At 62.4% G+C, this 15,141-nt stretch overlaps 1 protein-coding gene across 1 annotated transcript in view; it reads right to left on the bottom strand.

Moving 5' to 3' along the window:
* Nucleotides 1-15,141, bottom strand: part of LOC111150006 (SH3 and multiple ankyrin repeat domains 2) — a 397,663-nt gene that overhangs the window by 257,062 nt on the left and 125,460 nt on the right. Inside the window, exon 10 of the mRNA XM_022507316.1 lies at nucleotides 6,785-7,100. Coding sequence (XP_022363024.1) covers nucleotides 6,785-7,100 — 316 coding nt within the window. The remainder of the gene's footprint in view (nucleotides 1-6,784; nucleotides 7,101-15,141) is intronic.

Genomic DNA, 15,141 nt, shown 5'->3' with positions numbered 1-15,141 from the left:
CACGTGCTTGTCGTTGTCACGGAACAGGGTTATGCACCCATGATCTTGTCTCGATGCTAGCAACCTCGTATGGCTCCCTAAAAATGTAACGTGTGATTGCATGTCCATTTTCTATTTTTAGCTTGACTCTGGATTGGGGGGTGTTGGTATCTATCCATCTACTTCTCCATCCGCCCATCCATCCATTCCCTAACCCACCCACCCACCCACTCCCCCCTCCATCCCACCATCCATCCATCCATTCCCTAACCTACCCACCCAACCATCCATCCACCCATCCATCCATCCGTCTGTCCGTCCATCCATCCATCCATCCACTCACCCATCCATCTGTCCATCCACTCAACTATCCACATTCCCACTTACCCAAACATTATATCCACTCATCCACCCAAATTTCACAAGGACCCCACCAGATGCCCAGCTGACCGATCACTACAGGTGTTAGACAAGTGAGCTAACCTCTTGAAGCCTAGTTTCCAGTCTTCTAAGAGGGGATGATCCCCCATGCCTGGAGACTGAGTCAACAGGAACTACTCTTTGCAGGTGGGACGTGAGCATTAGCAGCACTCACACTCCCTACTTCTCCTGTGAAGGGGGTCACAAGTTGCCCGTGGGCGCCAGCTGCCTCCAGCAGGCACCAGAGTGTGGGTCACTGGGCAGAGAAGTCCAAGTGAACCCAGCTCCCATCTGGTCAGCTCTGTGTCTTGAGCCACTTTGCAGACAGTCAGGTCCCTAACCCATCAATCCATGCCGGGAAAGGCTTTGTCAAAGAACAGGGAGGAATTAGTTCCTCTAGACCAGAGGGCAGCCGCAGTTCTAGGCTCCAGCACTGATGTTCGATTCCCCACAGAAGGTAAAGCAGCTTCTCATTCCAGGTTAATCTGAGCCTCACAAAGCCCCATTGTACAGATGGGAAAATGGAGGTTCCACAAATAGTGACCTAGACACAGAGGAGCAGAGCTGACTGCACATCCTGCTGCTCGACACCGGCCCAGCGCTCCCAGGAGGGTCCTTGCTCCCTGCAGTGACGAGCCCGGGGAACCAGGACCCCGGGAACCAGGACCTCTTCTACAAGGGGAGGTGTCCGATGTTAGGCGCTGTGTCTATGGCAGCAGGGGCCAGAGCCCCGCGGTGGCTCAGGGCTGGGAGTGCCATCCCCGCTTGGGAAAGGAGTCCCAGGGGGCCCGACTGGGGCCCCTCCATCCCGCCTGCACAGTGAGGATGGTCTGAAATCCCTACCCCAAACTGTCAACGTTCTCCTCGTGACTCATCCAAGAACAGCCAGACGGAATTCCAACCACGCTGTTTGCTATGAGAGGCAAGTCACTGAATTCTCAATATCAGAAAATCGGTGGCTGGCCGTGGGTGACGTGGATGAGTGAACTGAGCCCTTTCCAGCTAGCCCGGGTGACCAGGGACCTGTCGGTGTTGGGGCCCACTAAAATTGGGGTGTCCCCAGGTTTCCGGCTCGCTCAGAGTGGGTGGAAGGCGAGTGTGGCCAGCTCGGTGGTCTGGTGAATAGGGCGCCACGTCCAGCCCCAAAGGTCCCAAGATCTTATCATCTGCTGACTGTTGTCTCTTCGGGGGGAAAGCTCAGACCCTCTGTCTCCCCCGTATTATCGGCACCGGCTCCGCTCTGCCCTGGAGCCAGGAAGACACACAGGAATCCTCGGCACCACCACCCTGTGCCCTGTGGCCCCAGCATGGGCTCTGGGCTCTGGCCTGTCTCTGGGGCTCCGGTCATAGCACCCCACACTCCACAGCCTCCCCATGAGGCCCTAAGAAGGGACCTGGGGAAGGATGGTCATCAAGGTGTCCCATCCCACTGGCCGCAGGGACACTGGCTGGGGCAGCAGCACAAGCCAGGACTTCTGTGGCCCCGAGAAGTGAGATCCACCGGGCACCAGCTTTGCGCGGCTCTGCCAACACTCTCTGTGGTGATCCAGGCCGCTGGAGTGGGGTTTCTGCCCATTTGCAAGCCCCAGGCCACCCCTGGCTCCGGCAAGAAGGGGGCAGGGGGAAGACGACATGTCAGGAGTCCCCAAGGGATGGGGAACAGTTCTGAATGTCCACCCTTCCTCATACATCCCACTCTGTGCCCGTCACAGCGGACCCCTCGCCACCTCCCACCCTGATGCCCAGCGGGCCCACTGCTTTCCCCACTTGGGATCTCCCCTTCTCTAGGGAGCCCCCCACCTCCCCCAAGGAGCTCTGAGCCCTGGGGGGGCTCTGCCAGGGGCTCCTGTGTCCCCATGCCCTCTCCATAACCTCTGGTTGGGGGACATGGCAATTCATGAGTTCATGCAAGTGACCGAGACAGCGATCTCTGAATGTCCCCGAACACGGAAGGAGAGCGAGCGGCAGGGGAGGGGCAGTCTGCCAGGTGCCCGGACACTGACTCCTCAGCAGCCAAGACGTGCCTGCCCCCCCAGGGGGCCTCTGGCCTGCCCTGCCTCACCTCCAGGTGACAGACGTAAACCCAGGGAGCCCCACTCTTCATGGAACCCTCCTCCTGACCTTGCGGTGATGTGCCATTAGCACCCCGGGTCGGGCAGCACCTGCCCCACCCAGCCCGTGGCCCGCCCTCTCCCCACCCTGCTGGTGGGCGCCCACCTCCACTCCCTCTCTGGGTCAGGACCGGCACAGGAGAGGAGCAGCTGTCACACTGAGTTCTCATGGAGGAAACTGGCTCTCTGCTCCTGTGAGAGCCAAGCTTTGGTCCCCGTGGCCCCAGGAAGCAGGGAGAGGGCTCGCAGGGTTGAACGGTGACCTGAGCCAGAGGGGCACCACCGTGCCCTTTCACACCCACAAGCCTGACAAGATGGGAGCTTCATCCCCTGGCAGGGGGGTGCAGGGATAGGTGTGTTCCCCTGACCCCAGAACCTTCCAGGACCCCCCGAAAGGGGGTGCAGTCTCTGATTCCTGACCTGGGGCTCTACCGTGTGAGCAAAAGTGCTCTGGGATCCAGAGCCCTGTGTCGGGCTGGCCTTCCTTCCCAGGAGCTCTCGGACGCGCAGACACCACTCACGGAGCACAGACTGCTAACACTGACGTCACCCTCCCCCAGAGGGACCCTGGGCACAGGCTTGCAGCTGGCCCGGCCGCCCCACACCGGGACCCTCCTGGGATGGCCAGCTCCCCGCCCTCCACAGGCTCCTGGCCCCTCTGCCGTCTTATCCACCCCAAGCCCCACACACCTGCGTGTCCCCAGCGTCCCGAGGCTAGGGAGATGATGGGGACTTGTGCAGACTTGCTGAGCCCCTGCCTGTCCCGCCCAAAGGCTCCAGCTCCGAGGGAGGCCACCAGCCGGCCACGGGCCGCGTGAATCTGTTCTGCTCTCAAAAGCCCATGTCCTCCCCTGTGCTGAGCTAAACCCACCCCGGAGATGTGCTCTTGGTAGGACGGTGCCCAGGATGCCTCCTCGTGCTGGTGAGGCCGGGGCACCTGCCGGGTCACTGGAGGGGTCCTGCTGGGACCCAGGTCCTCCCCTCCATGAGGACTCAGCGGTGGGGCCCTGGGACCTCGGTTCTTAGGGACGAGGACGCGCCACCCATGGGCCACTAGAGGGCGCAATTGTGGGCACCCGACGCCAGCGCGAGAGGTCCCTGGGTTCTGACCTCTGCGGGCCTTGGCCTCCCTGCCTGGCACTCAGGTCAGCGGGCTAGGGAAGGCCAGCTCCGTGGGGGACGCTCACCCGGACCCCAGCACACAGGCCAGCCAGGGAGGAAGCTGGGCGGGGACTTGGGCAGCTGGGGAGACCCTGGGGCCCCTCGCCTGGGCACTGTCTGCACCTGAGGGGGGGCCGCACCGATGTGCCCATCGTCTCCTGGCTGGGGCTTCCGGGGCCTCGCTCGGGAAGCAGGCAGACGGGCTCTGCCCGACCGTGGGCTGAGTGCCTGGCATCCCCACCGGCCGTGAGGCAGAAAGTGGGGGGCAAGGTGGGGGCAGACCAGAGGCCAGGAGGCTGAGTCTCCCTCTACGGGGCTGAGTGACTATCTTCACCTGGACAGTGCCCCCAGGGCCGGCCCGACGGGCCAGAGGGTCTTTCTAAGTGGTGCCAACAACCCAGAGCAGCAAATGCTTCTGGGGAGCCCCCCATGAGTCCGATCAGCCTCAGGACGCACGGTGGATGGTCACCAAGCTTTATTTACTCGTCCCAAACCACCCACCCCCTCACAGGAGGAAACCTGGAGCAGAATGGTAAGCTGTCTCTGCGGGCACTCGGTGGGGCCGAGCACAGCTGGGACGGCGACCCGCGGAGACAGAACCCACAGACGCAGACAGAGGGGTGTGCCGGGCTGTGCCTTTCCCTCCACCGCCTGCGGCCTTAGCCCTACCCCGGCTTCCGTGAGAACCGGTAAGGGCTCTCAGGGCACCCCAGGGCACCCTGAGTCTGGCAGCCAGTTTTCCTCGCAAGAGCCCCATGTGCTGTGCCCAGCCAGCGCCCATCTGCCCCGGGAAGGGGTCAGGCTCTCGGCTATGAAGACAAGGACAGAGTTGAGGGATTCAGCCCCCGGCCCGAGCCCCCACAAGGCCCAGGGGCGATGCTGTGGGGTCCTGTATCTGGTGTCCCCCATTACCCGGGCTGGCCTGTATGGCTGGTTCTACACCTAGGCGTGACTTGAAAGGCCAGATCGTGGTCTCCCGGTCAGGAGGCAGAGAGCCTGCCATGTGGCTCAAATGCCCACCGTTCCCTCACGTCCCAGTGGGAAGCAGGTGTACCCCACAGGTCCCTGGGAGGACAGGGGAGGGTTGCGGGAAGGACCCCAGCAGCACACGGCTCCCATCACCAGCAGGGGAGCTGGATCCTGCACCTGAGGGACATGGGACCGGCAGGCTTGTGTGCTGGGGCGTGGAGGAGGGGCAGAAGGCTGCAGAGGCAGAGAAGGCAGGGATCCCGTCAGTGGCACTGCTCAGAAAGGCAGGACAGACAACAGCCCCGAAGTTGGGGGCAAGCCTGGACGGCCGGTCCCCCTGCCCACAGCTCTAGGTGACAAAGGCAACAAAACCCACCAAGTGCCTGCTTTTGGGCCGGATGTGGATCTGAGCTCCGTCTAAGCACGTCCTGTGTGCAAGGGTCGGGCACAGCCTCACTCATAGCATCTTAAAAACAACCCCCAGGGGGCCGGTCTCTCACGGTCTGCTGCGCCCACGAGGCCACGGTGTTAAGCAGCCGGCCCGGGGCAGGGTCCAGAACACGTGCCTAGCGGTCCCGGCAGCAAGCACTCGGGACAGATGCCGTGAGGACCTCCCACGCACCTGCACAGGCCCCAGGGACGGCCAGGCGGGGCCCCAGCAAGGCACCCCGGGCGCTGTCCCTCACACACACTCGTCTGCCGTGTTGTGGTTCCTGGCCACGCCGCCTTCCGTGTCTTATTAGATTTCGTGCTGGAGGAAGGGCAGGCGCTTCTCAAAACTACAGTCATCATTCCAGTGAACGGTGCAAAGTGGAATTTGCCGTCCCGGGGGTAAGTCTTCAATTTAGTTTTAAACTGTTCTTAGCACCTGGGACGTCTCCCCTGGGGTGACTCCGAGTGAGAATCTAGACCAGAGCCAGAAACTGGATCTCACTGTTTGGAGCACGAGGCGGGTGGGCTGTGGCTGGGATGGGGTGTGGACGTGGGCCCGGGGTGGGCCGGCAGCCCGAGCCTTAGGTCCAAGACCCCTACCTGGAGGGGCTGTGGGAGACGTGGTTCCCGCAGGCATGTTCTGATCCAGACACCTGACCCACCGCTGCTCAGGTTCATGGCTGTCTGCCTCCTGCCGGGACTGCGTGAGGCGCTAACGCCCCCTCCCACCTGGGCTCCCAGCCTGCACCCTGCTCCAGGGACGCGGAACCTAAGGGACGGAGCCCCCAGGAAGCATCGCAGACGTTAGCTGAGGCGTCAGCAAGCCTCACGAAGCAGGCTGGTGCCCCCAGGTGCCTCCAGAGGCCTGGGTGGGAACGGGAACAAGTGGGGTGGAAAGGAGAATCTGGGGACATGCTGGACCTACAGGGACACGTGTGTCTCACCAGAGCCCTGTGCCAGCCGGGAAAACACCGGTCTGTGGGCCTTCCCGGGCCACCACGGCTGAGGGCAGAGTCAAGCGCACAAACACCTGAGACCCTCATGGCGCAGGAACCGGGAGGGAAGGGCCAAAAGCGGCAGCACGAGCTCTAGGGTCTGGGCCTGAGACGGAGCACAGTGGGCCTGGCAGGGCGGGAGGCCGGGGCTGCTCCCACGGCAGCGGCTGGCCCCAAGCCCTGTCCCTGGGGGCCCCAGCCAAGAGCCCACCCCCCAGAAGTCCCATCCTCATGTGACCGTTTCTGAAGGGGCTTGGCCAGGGGAGAGCGTGCTGGGGAGACTGCTGGGGGGAGGGCCCAGAGCCCGGTGTGAGCCTTCATTCTGGATCACGAGTTTGCGGTCAACGTGGCCCCTGGGAGAACTCAGCAACGGGCAGGCTGCTGGCCTCGGGTCCTACTCGGCGCACGCTTCACTTTCAGAACCAGAAGCCGATGCGCGTGGAAGGAAAACGAGGCCTCCAGCCAGCCCCAGCCCCGAGCCACCCCTGGAAGCTCAGCCTCGACCCTACACCTGCCCTGGGTGGTCTCCATGGGCACGTGCTCGCGCAGTGACCCAACATCGAGGCTGGAACAAAGCAGGCATTCTGGCCAACCTTTAGGCATGCCCCACACCCTAGAAACAAGGAGCCATGGCGCGGGGAGAGCTTCCTCTCCCGGTCCCCTCGGGAGACCCCCGGCTCCTCGCCAGCTCCCCTCCCACCCCCAGCCACTCCTTACCCGATGTGCCAGGACGGCTGGGGCCTCTTGCCATCTTCGCCGGCACCGCCCAGCCTGTTGAGCGACGGGGACCGGCTGCGGGGCCCGGGGGCATAGCTCCCAAGGGTCCTGGCGGCCCCCTCGGGCTTGCCGGGCGTCTGCTGCAGCAGCTGGGGTGAGAGACTGCGGTGGGAGGTGGCGGAGCAGACGGCCCAATCGGGCACGCTGGCGTTGAGGTTGTTGTCACTGTTGGAGCGCAGCAGGACCCGGGGGGCGGCCAGTGTGTTGGGGGGCCGCCGCCGGCGGTTGGAGTATGCCGGGGCCTCTCGGAAGGGCACTGGGTTGGAGAGAACAAGAAGAGGAGGGTAAGCGTGTGTGTGGCGTGGTCGATGCAGGGCAGGGGTGCAGAGAGATCCTGCTGGCCCCTGGGTGTGCAGAGCCTGCTGCGTGTGCAGAGCCCACCCCGACACAGAAGCAGAGACGAGATGGACACCGAAAACGTCTCCATTCCATGGAGGCTCAAGCTAAGGCTTGAGGTGGAAGGGACTCGGGGGTCCACCTTCCATCCAGGCCAGCTCCTGCTCCTTCAGCAGGCAAGACACGTGTGAGGGCCCCACGATGTGGCTGGGACACAGAGTTCCTCCTCGCCACCACCTGAACTTGGCCCCTGGGAGGGGATGAACCGGGTCCCCCTGAAATTCATGTGCCGGAGCCCTCACCCTTGATGCCTGAAACCATATCTGGAGCTCGGCCTTTACAGAGACGATCAAGGTAACACGGGGTCACTGGGCTCTGATCCTGTGTGACCGGGATCCTTATATGAGGAGGGCACCAGAACACAGACACACACGGAAGGAAGACCCCATGAGGACACAGAGAGAGGACAGCTGTCCACACACGAGGGAAGAGGCCTCAGGGGGACCCCGCCCTGCCCGTGCCTGCATCTCAGGCTTTGGTCTCCAGGACGGGGGACAGTGAGTCCCGCTATGTGAGCCTCTCCATCTCTGGGCTGTGTCGCGGCCGCCCCGGACACGAACGTGGCCCTCTGAGTACCGTTCAGTGGGGGTCTGCTTCGGAACCGAGCACGCTGCCTTACGCCAAACGAGGGCCTGGCAGTGCACAACAGGAAGGCGTGAGCACGCCTCATCTGCCTTCTACAAAGTTCTGGACCACAGGCGAGGCCCTCCCTCTGCCGAGTTCAGTGTGCCCAGGGAGTCAGAATGAGGACGCTGCCCGCAGGGACCATGAGGGCAGACATCCACTCCAGTGGCTCCGAGGGCTGGAGCCAGAAATAGAAAGTGTCCTTTCTTAGAAGACTCATGTCAAGTCACCCTCCAGGCCACCGGAGAAGTCACCGCTGCCCCTGGAAGCAAGGGACGCGGGCTTCCTTCACGCACCCGCCCCCGCGGCTGCCCGTGCACTGTGGGATCTGATGCTCTACAACGAGGCCAAGTGAGCAAGCCCTCAAATCGGTGCCGCCCGCGCCCAGACCAGCGGTGCAGGGCCGCAGAAAGCATGTGCCCTCCTGGGCGAGCCGGGCTGGAGTGGGAGTCCCAGGGTCTTGAAGGGACCGGTAGCCCACGGTCCCCACTGCCCCAGGTCAGAGGCTGCGGTGATGGACTCCATGAAAGCGAAGGACAGGTGTGTCCCTCCGAGCCTGGGCACCCCCATCAACCCCCTGCCACCGGCCCACGACCACGTGGGGCAGCAGAGCACACAGAGTAGTGTGGGCAGAGATCCCCAGGGCAGAGGTGGGCCTACAGGAGCCCTGGGGAAGAGGCGGCGCTGGCAGACGGCGCGGGGCTCCCCTGAGGCAGCTGTGACCCAGCGCACCCCTTCACCACCTCGCCGGGGGGGCAGGGCGGTCCCGGGAAGGCAGAGAAGGAGCCAAGCCGGAGAAGCCGCGCAGAGAGGGCACTGGGAATCCACGTTCCGAGCAGCTGGTGAGATTCTGGAACGGACGTGCTGCGAGGTCCTATTTCTCGACCTTGGCAGCCTGCGCCCGCTCCCACCTGCTCCCTCTGGGAAGCCTCTCTGGGAGCAGCTAGGGCTCTTCAGCTGGGGCTGGCGTCCGGCTCTGAATTCCTCAAAGGACACGAACTCACAAGGGCCAGCCCAGCTGGGAGAGAAGCAGGTGACGGGAGAGGCTGGCGGCGTCCTCGACAGATCCCTGGCTCTAGAGCCCAAGAGGCGGCCCCCTCGGGGGCTCAGCGCCCCAGGGAACCGGCAAGGCCTGGCCGCACCTGCTAGAGAAACCTTACATGGGGGAGCATCCCTGAGTTTGCTGCTGCTGGTCGTGAGGGAGAACCGCATCAGCCCCTCCCTCCGAGCAGACGGAGGCTGGAATGACCCCCACAAGGACTGGGCACTCATCCTTTAGGGTTTGAAAAATGCACCTGCTGGTGGGTGCTTTGGGGTGACCTGACACCTGCCCGACGACGGGGTGGGGGGATGGAGAGACCTCACAGAGGGCGAACGGTCACACAGCCCGAGAGGGCGAAAAGCTCCCATGCATAGAGACACTCGGCCAGGGGACTGGATCCCGGCAAGAAAGCCGGCCCCTCCAGCAGAACCTTCAAGCAGAAAGGGTGAGGGGCCCTGAGGGGCCTCCCGGACCAACCTCCCTGCCCCCACATCTGAGGAGTCAAGGCTCATGCCACCCACTGGGGAGGGGACACCCCAGCACCACAGGGACACTCCCAGACCAGGAAACGTGTGCATTTGGTGACATGAACTGCTGAGCCTTGGGTCTCCGTGACCCTCCAGCCGGGTTCTTTTCTGGCCGACAGAACCATGAAGGACCAATGCCCTTAACGGAAACTGGGGCGGGGGGTGGGGAGGCTGTCCTGCCAATGCCTGAGACAGACTCGTAAGAGGACAAAGGTCTGTGAAAAAACAGAACGGACACCAGACGAACCCCAGATAACATTTCCCTGCGTGTGCACGGGTTCCAGAAACCGAAGTAGCAGGAGAGGAATCTGGGTTAATCACGCCCGCAGATGAGCACGGACAAAGGCTGCTCTTTATATAAATTCCCAAGACGCGGGCTGAAGCTGGCTTTCGGAGCGGGGCTTGGGTGGCGGTGGGGATTCAGGATTGCTGCCCTGGGGAGTTCGAGGGACGGGGTGGGGGGGGGCAGGCTGTTTTCAGATACTTCCTGCCCTGGGGATCAGGTGGGGTGGGAACCGGGATCAGAGGTGTCCTTAGGGCGCGCATTCAAATGACAATTAGCTCGCTTAATTACCAAGACGGGCATTAAAGGAGCTCCCCGTGTAAGGTCATTGGACATTTTTTTCTGTTTATTCTACGGCGTGGGCTCCTGACCACCTTCCCGACTCCTCCAAAGTCACATCTCCATAAACCCAAATTCATAAAGCGAGAGTTCTCTGTCTGAGAAAGTCGCCGGAGCCATCCGTGGAAATGTTGATTTTTTTTTTTTGTGAAAAGGGTAAAAATAACTCTTTTCCTGTCTGAAAATGATTAATATTCCACGCAGCTGTTTCCTTCTTTCAGGCGATCTGCGAACTCTAAGTGGGCGGGTATTTTCTTAGCTGTCTTTCATGTATTTATTTATACATTTTTTTCCCACAACAGAAATCACACAAGGTATGACAAAAATCCCATGCACTCTCGGAGTCGGCCACACCGTGTCTGCATCCACTCCGGGAAAATGCCGCCCAGGGACGGCCAACGAGAGCCGAGGGGTGGTTCGGAGTGCGCCCGGCCTGAGCCCGCACGGCCAGCGGCGCGCCCTGACCTCCCTTGCTTCCGAGCAGGTGCTCTGGCACGCTCCGGGAAGCGGGCAGAGGAGTCCAAACTTCCTTTATTCTCCGTATGACTTAGTTCCCGACGTGCCCTCCGGCACGGTCACCATGGAGGCACGTTCTGGAATGCAATTGTGCAAGGGGCTGGGGGCTCGGGGGCACGCACCTTCCCGCGGGTCAGGATCCCAGACCAACAAAGCCCAGTCGCGCACCCGAAGTGATCATTCCCTTCCACGATGAGAGGGGACAACCAGCAATTTTGGGAGCGACCGGAGTCCTCCCACTCCCCTTGGAGAATCAGTCAGAAACTGCTCGTTCCCATGCACCGCGCTCCCAACAGCTCTCCCTTACCTTCCTTCTTGGTGAAGGCATTTAACAAAGACTTCATTTTCCCTCCGACTTTGGCAGCGGTCCGCTCATTATATAACCTTCTCGGATGGGAGGAAGGAGAGGAGGGCTGCCCGGCCCCTCGGCGCTGGAGCGGCTCGGACCCGGGGAGCGGCGGCGGGCGTCTGGGCACTGCGTGCTTCCGAGCATAGCTGGGCATGCCGGACCCAGCGTGCCGGCGACAAAGCCCACCCCATATTCTGTCTGTCAGCTGGGAGCCAACCGTGCGTAGACTGGGGCTGCTCTCAAACCTTGCTGCCTCTGCAGGCGTCCGTCATGTGAGCAGGGCTACTCAGCTTTTGTGATCAGTGCATCTGGGAGGAGGGCGAGCGCGAGTCAGGCATCCTCCAGCCCGCGGCCGGGGAACCCCGGAGGCAGCCACGAGCCTGCGCCCCGACCATCCGAGCCGACACGGGCTGCTGCTCCGGCCGCTTCGGCTCTCACGCGCCGGGTGCTAGAGAGAACGCCCCGTGCTTTCCGAATTTTATTTTTAAAGAAAAAGCCAAGTTTTTCTCTGGTGCCGTTTGTCCGCTGGCAGATGCGGCGAGCGAGTCAGGACGAAACACCCAGGTCCAGAGCCTCACACCAGACCCACATGGACCGGGTAGCCCTCGCCGGCATGCTGGAATTGCTGAGCGTGACCCAGATTTCCGTTGGCAGGAATCAGACACAAGTACCTATCCCTTCTCCGGCTCACCCCATCGTGGTAATTACCCTGGAGAAAACAGGATTTCCTCCCCCCCTTCTCTCTCTCTCTCTCTCTTTTTTTTTTTTTAAAGAGAGAGAGCACAGAGTGCCACCGAGCCCTGGCTCGCCCTGATTCCAGGCGGCTGATCTGAGCGAGTGTCTTCAGAGCCCCCTTGCATGTGTCCTGAGCATTTCCACCCCGAGAGAGAGGTCTGGGAGACTCCGGGAGAGTCCTATCTGCGGAGCGCCCAGAGAAGGGGCCGCAGGCTCGCGTGCCCAGCAGCAGGTGCACGGGGCTGTCTCTGGACGAGGACAGGGGGCTTCCCGAAAATGAAACGGAGCATCCCGGGGAGCCGGTTCCGTCGCCCGACGCACCTGCTGCTTGGCTGTGATTAAGTGTGCGTTTTCTCCGTTGCCAAGAGAACTGCTTCCGAAATTAAAAAGAGAGAGAGCGAGCGAGCGCGCGAGATGAGACGGGCGAGGAAAAAGCAACGGGAACGTGTCAGTGGAATTCCGTGTGGTCGACATAGTTTGGGCCGACAGAAATGGCAGCGTTCGGAGACGCAGGCATCTGCCTCGGAAGGACGGCCCGAGGGGTCAGACACCCGACCCAGTGGCCTCTCCATGTGGCGGGAAAGGAGGGCCAGTGCCGGCTGTCAAGTAGCTGCTCGTTTAGGCATCGTCTCCCACTTAACACCCACAGTGTCCCTAACTGCTCAGCTGCACCCAAACTCGGCCCCAGGTGACCCCTCGCCCCACCATGCTGGGTCGTAAAGCCGCACGACAGAGCATGAGCCGTTTCCGAGGTGTGCCCTAAGAAACGCGTCTGCTCCTGGTACATTACAGCACCGACTTGCTCTCATGATTCACGTCCTTGGGGGGGCCGAGGAGGCGCTGGCAGACCTCAGTGTCTGTGGACACGTGGGGCAAGGCTGAACAGTTAACAGTTTCCGGATGCATCTCCCTTAGGTGCAAAGTGCCATCAAAAAGGACACAGCTGCTCCCACTCGGAGTGACCAGTGCCGTGCCCCGATTCCTGGGGCTGGGCTGGCCGTGGGCCAGGTGCCCGCCCCAGCCAGGACAGGAAGCCACAGAGATGGCCCACGAGAGAGCCCCTCTGCAGAGGCTGGGGCCCTGCCACGTGAGCCCCGGGAGCTCGCCAGAGCTCAGGGAACCCTCTGGGAGAGTGGGAGGCCCGGCGCTGCTCAACCCTCCTCCATCTGTCTGTGGTCGATACCCTCCCAGAAGCACGGAGCCTCATGCCGAGCCAAGTTCCCTCGCCAGTCCCCACTGCTAGCCGCACCGTGAAGGGGGGCACACGCCAGGGCTGGTGGGGGTGGCACTTTGCCAGAGGCCAGTGGTGCCTCTGGAGACATCCTCTGTGCCCCTGCTGTTGACCTTGGATGAAGGGCATGGGGAAGAAGCGACTTCCCGGGGCATGGACTGGGAAAAACCAGCCCCTTTTCTACCTTGAGAAGCAGCGAACAAGACGGAGCCCGTCCCCTGTGCTGGGGAGCAGGGGATCCCCAAACAGCAGGGCCACGTGGCCCAGAAGGGGAAGCCCCAGCTGCCCCTGTTGCTGGCACACGGAGCCGCAGCTCCTCACGGCGCCCTTGCCCGCAAGCCGGAGCCAAGTCAGGAACGGCGGGGCCCTGGGGCTGGTGCGGAGCAGGGAGCCCCACCAAGACAAGGCCCAGAGGCCTGGGACCGAGACACAGGTGGCCGGTTGGAGGCAGGGGCAGCCGGGCTCTCCATGCCAGGTTGGTGCCCGACCCCACCCGAGCTGGTGAATCGCAGGCTCCGTGCAGGCCACGGGCAGACGCGGACGCGGCAGTAAATGGCACGGATAAGATCCCCAGTCCTCCTCTTGGGGTGGCTGGTTAGGGGAATAAGGATTTGAGGAACTGCAGGAAACACCCCTTAGCCACAGGATTCCTTTCTATACCCTCCCATTCCTTTAATGCGCTGCTGGGAAGCGGAGGAAAACATTCACGCAAACTAGGAAGGGTCGCTCTATGGGGACTCCCGTGCCGGCCGGCCGCATAGCCTGGGCTCTGCCCCACGGAAATCCCACCTCCTGATCCCACCCACTTGGACCATCTGAGGCCTCCTCCCCACCAGCAGGCATGCTCTCCTTGAATACTTCCAGTGACGGGGAACTCACTATCTGCACACAGTGGTTCTCTCTCTCAGACACAGGCCGGGGCCTCCCCACCACGGAGGTGAATGCCAGCGCTGGGCTCACGTGTGCAAGTGTCCTGTCCCTTCGCATAGAAACGGGCTTGTGCCTGCCACGTACTAACTGGAGGGGAGGCACGGCACTAAAAGCCCCAATTCTGCCCTGACACACACAGCCAAGTGTCTCCTCCATGGCATTTTCCACCCTGTGCTCTGGGCCACGCTTTTCCGTGCAAACTGTTACTGGAGCTCGATGGGCTGGGGCTGCCCACGACGGCCGTGTCGACGCGCCTGAGCCGTCTGTCGTGAGCCTGCGCAGCTGACGCCTCCCTGCCCGAGAAGCTGGGATCGGTGGCGTCCTGCGCCATCACGCCCGGTGGTCGTGCTTTGGGTCTGGACCCTCCCACGGCGACCCAGGGTTGCATGAGGACAGAGAGCGTGGCCCCGCATGTCACATGCACGGAGCAATCCTGCTGCCTGTTACGTGCTTATCCACGTCAGCCTGTCCTCAGGAAAGACAGACAGACATCCCGCCCTTCACGCTCAAACCACGAGGCCCCGGCCCCCAGTGCTGACTCGCGCCTCCCTGGAAAGCTGGGGCAGCAGGGGCAGAGGGAGGCGCACATGCCCAGGGATGGGCACGCACTGTGTTCGCCTCCTGGACGTGCCGCTGGAGGACGCCGAGCGGCTTGGCCAGATAAACACGCAGACGAAGCCACAGGATGAGATTTGAACACTCGCTTCTCCCCGAGGCTTCCAGAGGCCCTGGGCTGGGTCCCAGACAGTGGGAACCCTCTTGCGGAGTCCCCAGCGGGCTCCCCTGTCCCACGGCTGTAGGCTTGCAGGTGTCACAGTCCAGGTACCCCGAGACGGCTGGGCTGACACAGCCGACAGACAGAGGGAGTCAGGACGCTCTGCGGCGACCCCGTCCACCTGCTCGTCCAGCCGCCCCAAAGGGCAAGTTGAGTGTCTTTTGAGTGAGGCATGTTCCATGTCCATGGACAGATGGAAAAGCATGAGAGGATCAGATGTCGGTCCTTCCGTACCCCTTCCAGGAGGACAAGGGTCAACCCAAAAGGAACCCCCAACTGTCAGCCTCCTTCCGGGCCCTACGGGCACCAGCTTGTCCTACCCTGCCCAGCTCCAGCGCTAGCCCCGCGGTAAGCAGCACAAAATAATAAGTATGCAAATTCACAATAGACAATAGAGCCCCCCAAAGCCAGCCCCCGGCCCCCCCCCAGCCCCCGGCCCCGCCGGCTGCAGGTTCAGCAGCCCCCAGCCTCGAGCTCTGATCCACCTTCCCAAACCCTCCGGCTCAGCAGCCCCCAGCCTCGAGCTCTGATCCACCTTCCCAAACCCTCC

This window comes from Enhydra lutris, unplaced genomic scaffold (genome assembly GCF_002288905.1).
Source record: "Enhydra lutris kenyoni isolate GAN:26980312 unplaced genomic scaffold, ASM228890v2 scaffoldscaffold22, whole genome shotgun sequence".
Taxonomy (NCBI): domain Eukaryota; kingdom Metazoa; phylum Chordata; class Mammalia; order Carnivora; family Mustelidae; genus Enhydra; species Enhydra lutris.
The sequence above is the reverse complement of the archived record's forward strand: the minus strand, read 5'-3'. Positions and strand labels throughout refer to the sequence as shown.